This window comes from Nicotiana tomentosiformis, chromosome 2 (assembly GCF_000390325.3).
Source record: "Nicotiana tomentosiformis chromosome 2, ASM39032v3, whole genome shotgun sequence".
Classification (NCBI taxonomy): Eukaryota; Viridiplantae; Streptophyta; class Magnoliopsida; order Solanales; family Solanaceae; genus Nicotiana; species Nicotiana tomentosiformis.
In genome coordinates this window covers 150,911,324-150,918,855 of record NC_090813.1, presented here as the reverse complement: position 1 = coordinate 150,918,855, position 7,532 = coordinate 150,911,324, and the positions used below count along the sequence as shown (strand labels likewise).

Sequence of the window (7,532 nt, the reverse complement as noted above, 5' to 3'; positions counted from 1 at the left end):
ACCATCCTCGGCTATGGAGATCCAGAGTTTTCTTGGCTTGGCGGGGTATTACCGTCGATTTGTAGAGGGTTTCTCGTTTGTTGCAGCACCTATGACCAGGTTGACCCAGAATGGTGCTCCATTTCGGTGGACCGTAGATTGTGAGAAGAGCTTTCAAAAGCTCAAAACTGCTTTGACTACAGCCCCAGTGTTGGTGTTGCCTACTGGTTTGGGGTCCTATACGGTATATTGTGATGCATCGCGCATTGGTCTCGACGCAGTATTGATGCATGACGGTAGGGTGATTGCCTACGCGTTTAGATAGCTGAAGGTGCATGAGAAGAACTATCAAGTCTACGACCTCGAGTTAGCAGCTATTGTTCATGCATTGAAGATCTGGAGGCACTATTTGTATGGTGTTCCTTGTGAGGTTTTCACCGATCACCAGAGTCTACAACATCTATTTAAACAGAAAGATCTTAACTTGCGGCAGCAGAGATGGTTGGAGCTGCTTAAGTATTATGACATCACCATCCTCTATCATCCCGGAAAGGCCAATGTGGTGGCCGATACCTTGAGTCATAAGGCAGAGAGTTTGGGGAGTTTAGTATATCTACCAGTACCAGAGAGGCCCTTAGCCATGGATGTTCAGGACTTGGCCAACCAGTTTGTCAGATTGGATGTTTCCAAGCCGAGCAGAGTTTTGGCTTGTGTTGTTTCACCATCTTCTTTATATGATCGCATCAGAGAGTGCCAGTATGATGACCCTCATTTGCTTGTCCTTAAGGACACGGTTCAGCACGGTGATGCCAGAGATGTTACTATTGGGGATGATGGAGTATTGAGGATGCATGGTCGGATTTGTGTACCTAAGGTGGATGGGCTGCGTGAGTTGATTCTTGAGGAGACCCACAGTTCAAGGTATTCAATTCATCCAGGTGCTGCAACTATGTACCAGGACCTGAGGTAGCATTATTGGTGGAGAAGAATGAAGAAGGATAAAGTGGCGTTTGTATCTCGGTGCCTCAACTGTCAGAAGGTAAAGTATGAGCATCAGAGACCGGGCGGATTGCTTCAGAGGTTAGAGATTCCAAAGTGGAAATGGGACCGGATCACCATGGATTTTGTAGTTGGGCTCCCATGAACTTCGAGGAAGTTCGATGCTATTTGGGTGATTGTGGATTGGCTGACCAAGTCCGCGCACTTCATTCCAGTTGGGACAACTTATACTTCGGAGCGGTAAGCTAAATTTTACATCCGAGAGATTGTTCGCCTCCACGGCGTGCCAGTGTTCATTATTTCAGATCGGGGCACGCAGTTCACATCACAGTTTTGGAGAGCCGTGTCACAAGAGTTTGGTACCAGGTTGAGTTGAGCATAACATTTCACCCTCAAACGGACGGACAGTCCGTGCGCACTATTCAGAAATTGGAGGATATGCTACGCGCTTGTATCATTGATTTTGGGGGTTTTTGGGATCATTTTCTGCCACTCGCGGAGTTTGCCTACAACAACAGCTACCAGTCAAGCATTCAGATGGCTTCGTATGAGGCTTTGTATGAGAGACGGTGTAGATCTCTGGTGGGTTGGTTTAATCTGGGGAGGCTAGGCTATTGGGTACTAACTTGGTCCAAGATACTTTGGACAAGGTGAAGATGATTCAGGAGCGGCTTCGTATGGCGCAGTCTAGACAGAAGAGTTATGCCGATAGGAAGGTCCGTGATGTTGCTTACATGGTTGGGGAGAAGGTACTCCTCAAGGTTTGACCCATGAAGGGTGTTATGAGGTTCGGGAAGAAGGGCAAGTTGAGCCTTCGGTATTTGGACCATTTGAGGTACTTCAGAGGATTGAAGAGGTGGCTTACAAGCTTGCCTTACCACCTAGTTTGTCGAGTGTGCATCCAGTATTTCATGTTTCTATGCTTTGGAAGTATGTCGGCGACCCGTCTCATGTTTTGGATTTCAACACAGTTCAGTTGGATGGTGATCTGTCTTCTGATGTGGAGCCAGTGGCCATTTTGGATCGGCAGGTTCGAAAGTTGAGGTCAAAGGACATAACTTCAGTAAAGGTTCAGCGGAGAGGTCAGCCAGTTGTGGAGGCTACTATGGAGACCGAGCGGGAGATGCAGAGCAGATATCCACACCTATTTGAGACTCCAGGTATGTTTCTAGACCCGTTTGAGGATGAATGTTTGTTTAAGAGGGGCAGGATGTAACGACCCGGCTGGTTGTTTTGAGAGTTGTAACCACGTCCCCCCATTTATTGCTCATTTTATACTTTATACCTGTTATGTGACTTGCTGGGGTAGTCGGTTCGGGTCCGGTGTGATTTCAGAATGAAATGAGACACTTAGTCTCAAGGTTGAAAGTTTAAGTTGAAATGATTGACCGGATGTTGATCTTTGAGTAAATGACTCTAGAATGGAGTTTTGATGGTTTTGTTTGCTCCGTTAGGTGATTTTGGGCTTAGGAGCATGTCCGGATGGTAAATTAAATGTCCGTGGTGGAATTAGGTTTGAAATGGCGAAAGTTGGAATTTTTGGAAAATTTGACCAGGAGTGGACTTTTTGATATTGGGGTCGGATTTCGATTCCGGAATTTGGAGTAGGTCCATAATGTCATTTGTGACTTGTGTGCAAAATTTGGGGTCAATCTGATGTGATTTGATAGGTTTCGGCATCGTTTGTAGAAATTGGAAGTTTAAAGTTCATTAGTCTTGAATCTATGTGTGATTCGTGTTTTTGATGTGGTTGGAGATGATTTGAGGGCTCGACTAAGTTCGTATCGTATTGTAGGACGCGTTGGTATGTTTGGTTGAGGTCCCGGGAGCCTCGGGTTGATTTCGGATGGTTAACGGATCGATTTGAAGTTAAGGAAGTGTTGAAGCTCTCGAGCTTCTGGTGTAATCGCACCTGCGGAGTGGGGATCGTAGGTGCAATCTCGTAGAAGCGAGAGGTGAACCGCAGAAGCGGCCAGGGAGGAGGTGAGCAGAGGTCACAGGTGCGAGGTCATTTTTGAATCTACGATGTCGCAGATGTGGTTGGGTTTACGCAGAAGCAGAGTTGGGCTGGCCTGGGCAGGGCACAAGTGTGAGGAAATTATCGCATCTGCGAGCTCGTAGGTGCGAGCAAGGCTCCGCAGATGCGGAATTGAGAGAGGGGCATGTTTCCGTAGAAGCGGATAGAAGACCGGAGAAGCGGTTCCGCAGGTGCGGAACATGGAGCGCAGATGTGGGCCTGAGGAATTTAATTGGCTTCCGCAGAAGCAGGGAATTGACCGTAGAAGAGGTTCCGCAGGTGCGGATATATGGCCGCAGGTGCGAAAAGCCTGGGTAGATGATTAAAACAAGGGTTCGTGATTTTAGCTTCATTTCAAACATTTCAAGCATGGTTTAGGCGAATTTTGAGAGGGTTTTCGAGGGGATTCTTGAGGTAAGTCCCGTGTGCTTATTTTTGATCAACAATATTGCTTCCCCTTTGATTTTCCCACCTAGTTGGTGTGTATTTAAGGTGTAAATTGGGAGTTTAAGGCTAAGGATTTAGAGAGTTTGATTTGGGGATTTGGAGGACGATTTGGTGTCGGTTTTTGCTAAATTTGGTAGGGTAGACTCGTGATTGAGAGGGCTTTCGGGTTTTGTGACTTTTAGCATTTTCTTATGGAATTGATTCCTTTAGCCCGTATTGATTTTTATCGCATTGTTTATGGCTAGATTCGAGGCATTCAGAGGCCGTTTCGCGAGGCAAGGGTGTATTGGAGTAGAGATTTGTTGGTATTGAGGTAAGTAACAGTTCTAAATTTGATTCTGAGGGTACGAAACCCCGTATTACATGTCATGTATTTGGTTTTGAGGTGACGGGCGTGTGGGCATGCACCGTAGGAATTGTGACTTGGTCAAATTCCATGGAATCGTGTAGTTGTATAGTCTGTTGTTATCTATACATTCTCCATGTATTAGAGAAATTTAACCACAAATCGTGTTTAGACTACGTGTTGGCATTATAGGGAACCACAGAGGTCGTGTACATGTTGAATTATTTGCTAAATTGTTGTTTGTACTCAGTCATAGTTTATTTGTATGTTACATCTCGGTCTCTATTATTCATTTTTAATGCATCATACCATTGTTGTCTGGGCTGCTTATTATGAGTTCTGAGAGCCCGAGAGACTGGAGAGGTTGACGACTGAGTGAGGACGGGGGCCTGATTATGAGGTATTATACTATAGCACGTGAGTTGTCCGTGCAGCATGTGAGTTGTCCGTGCGGATCCAAATATTATACTATAGCACATGAGTTGTCCGTGCAACACGTGAGTTGTTCGTGCAGCACGTAAGTTGTCCATGCAGATCCAGATATTATATTATAGCACCTGAATTATTCGTGCAGCACGTGAGTTGTCCATGCAAATTATAGCGCTTGGGCTGAAGGAGCCCCTCCGGAGTCTGCACACACCCCCAGTAAGCGCAGGTACCTACTGAGTGCGAGTGCCAATTGCCGAGTATTGAGTGAATGGGAAGGATGAGTGACCGTGGCCTTGAGAGGATGCATTTGATTTCATATTTGTTGCACTTAGCTGCCATGTATCACTGTCTTGATAATTTCTGAAAGATATTACACTCTGTTTCAGTTGAACTTGACATGAAATTATTGTTTTGGCCTTAATTGTGGACATTGAAAGCATGCCTACATTCCCTGTTAAAAAAAATCACTGTAATTGAACTATAACTATAAAGCTCGTCACTACCTTCAATTCTTTATTTAGTATTGTTACTTGCTGAATTGGTTGTACTCATACTACACCCTACACTTCGTGTACAGATCCAGGTGTTCCTGGACATAGTGGGTGTTGATTTCCGTGCAAAATTGATCTTCTGGAGATTTCGAGCTAGTTGTCGGTGTTTCGCAGACCTTGTCTCTCCTTCCCTACATTTCCGCATATTGTATTTAGTTTCAGACTATATTAGACAGTGTTTTCCAGACTTGTGATATATAGATGCTCATGTACTCAGTGACACCCCGATGTTGGCAATTTCCGCGTTGTATTTTAGATTTTCTATCATGTTTATGAGAAGCTGTTATCATTTAAACTGTTTTAAATCCGTTTTCTATTAAGTGTTGGAGTTATTTCATAAATGTCGGCTTGCCTAGTACTACGATAGGCGCCATCACGACAGGTCAGGATTTTGGGTCATGACATTATCCTGAGTAAATAAGCCGGAAAGGCCATCATGAGATAACCAGAATTAAACATAAGAGAATACTTGACATAGGACGACCCAACATAGAATACAAACTTATACATGTGACATATGGGCCTATAAGACCGACATGATCATTTGCACACTCAAAACATAGGCCGACAAAGGTCATACAATCATCCATATATATTACATATGTCTACAAGCCTCTAATAATACATAAAGTCATAAAGGCCATACCAATCTATACATGTCCAAAACATACTGACCAAATAGGCAACTCTGAAGCAAGTAGAGTGTACCAACACCTTCCGCTGAGCTGATAGCCTACTAGGAGGACTGTCAACCTATCTATCGAGACATGCGGGCATGAAGCGCAGTGTTCCCAGGCAAAAGGGACATCAGTACAAATAAATTACTGAGTATGTAAGGCATGAAAAGTAGTATATAATAGACATTAAAGAAACATGGAGTAAAGAACTCAACCTGTAAGTCTGAATAACTCTGTGAATCATGAAATATTTATAATGTCATGCATGTGCGTATAGATGTTATATCATGCATAGGTATATTCATACATAACATCATCAAACCTCTGAGGGCATCCCATCATATCATCTTGGCCTCTATGGGCAAAATCATCAACGTATACTAATGTGGTGCGTATATAACATCGTAACCTTTTCCCATACCCCATATACATATAATATATGCGTATATAATGCCATCTTGTCATGGGTCAATGTACATGTATAAATGAATGCAATGCATAATGAAGTAAGTCAATAAGACCTTTTGGAATGTCATAAGATCAATATGCCTTCGGTTAATATCATGAAATAAACTTTATCAACTTATGTATTTTCTTAGACCCATGAACAAACGATATGATAGTAGGACATATGGGGAATCAAGAACATAGGAAACCCTAGTACATCTAAGAATAGAATCATTTGTGAAAGTTGTGTGCTTGCTCGTTTCGTTTGCATCATATGGATCATGCCAAAAGGAAAGAAGGGATAGCCTTAACATACCTCAAGTCATCAAAACTTTATTGTTTGACGTTGTTTCCTACGGCATTAGTTGTTGATATTAAGTTGTTTTTGACTAGATTCGAGTCATTTGGAGGCCGATACGCGTGGGAAGAGCTTGTTGGAGTTGTGATTTGCGCGTTTTGAGGTAAGTAATACTTCTAAACAAGGAACTGAGGGTATAAATCCCTGGAAAACATGTTATATGGTTTGGATTGGGATGACGCACATGCTAGGTGATGCGCGTTTTCTTGTGCACGGTGGTATTCATGATTAGGTTGATTCTTTTGGACTGTGTTGTTATCAAGTCTTGTTCTATCTGTGGAATCCTTACTTGTTAGAGTAATTGAATAGTAATTCATGTAGAAAAACATGTTTAGGCTATGTGCTTATTTTGTTGAGGCCTAGAGAGGTTTTTGTTTTTAGCCTAGAGAGGTTGTTTCTGTTGTTTTGAGTTATCTGATTAAATTGCAATTATGTGCTCAGTCATGATTCGTCATTTGCATATCATACGTCAGTCGTTATTATCGTTCACTGTTACATCACATATTATTATTGTTTGGGCTGAGTAGTGTGAGGTTGTGAGCCTTGAGAGACTGGTGACTGAGGTGGGCCTGAGAGCCGTGTTGTGAGTGTTATTGTGGATCGGGATGCACGTCGCAACAGGCCATATAGACTTTATTACTATTATTATTATTATGGATCAGGTTGCACGCTGCAACAGGTCTTATTGGCTTATTTATTATTGCGGATCGGGCTGCATGCCGCAGCAGGCCTTATAGGCTTTATATTAGCTCTTGGACAGGATCCGCCCCTGTGGAGTCTACCATACCAGCAGTGAGCACATGCACACTGATTTATGTACACGTTCTTTGGTGAGGGGTATTGATGTCAGGCACCCGTACAATGCTGAATGATTGTGTGATGAGTGGGAATTTGAGATAGACAGATTGAGTACTCTGAGAGTGTGAGTACCTGGGATTATCATTGTGATACATAACATTTGACATGCATACATGTAGGCATAGAGATGTAACATTCCTCATGCAAGGTGTACTTGGCATATTTTATCAGTGTTGGGCTTAAATTGTTGAACTTGAAAGCATGCCTAAATTTTCGTAGTGCGAACGAGATGAATATGGAAGTTTCTCTAAGTTATTACTGTCATTCTCTTTGTTATATCTGTGTTTTCATTATTTTGGTTCTGACTGTATCCTTCTAATCTCGTCATTGCTTTCATCCCAAGGTTAGTCTTGTTACTTGTTGAGTACATTTGGTTGGTTGTACTCATACTACACTATGCATTTCGTGTGCAGATCCAGGTACA

General features: G+C 42.9%; 1 protein-coding gene across 1 annotated transcript; it reads left to right on the top strand.

Moving 5' to 3' along the window:
• Positions 1-619: 619 nt before the first annotated feature.
• Positions 620-4,638, top strand: LOC138905864 (uncharacterized). The gene is made up of 4 exons (XM_070194380.1): positions 620-945; positions 1,589-1,727; positions 1,910-2,138; positions 4,604-4,638. Exons 1-4 carry the CDS (start codon positions 620-622, stop codon positions 4,636-4,638), a joined length of 729 nt encoding a protein of 242 aa, XP_070050481.1.
• Positions 4,639-7,532: the final 2,894 nt, after the last annotated feature.

What these genes read in the sequence shown, in the direction of transcription:
- LOC138905864 (XM_070194380.1), top strand. Translation starts at nt 620, where the DNA reads ATGGATGTTCAGGACTTGGCCAACCAGTTTGTCAGATTGGATGTTTCC. An exon ending in ACTATGTACCAGGACCTGAG is followed by an intron (nt 946 to 1,588) that starts GTAGCATTATTG and finishes TGGGGAGGCTAG; the next exon opens with GCTATTGGGTACTAACTTGG. An exon ending in CTTACATGGTTGGGGAGAAG is followed by an intron (nt 1,728 to 1,909) that starts GTACTCCTCAAG and finishes ATGCTTTGGAAG; the next exon opens with TATGTCGGCGACCCGTCTCA.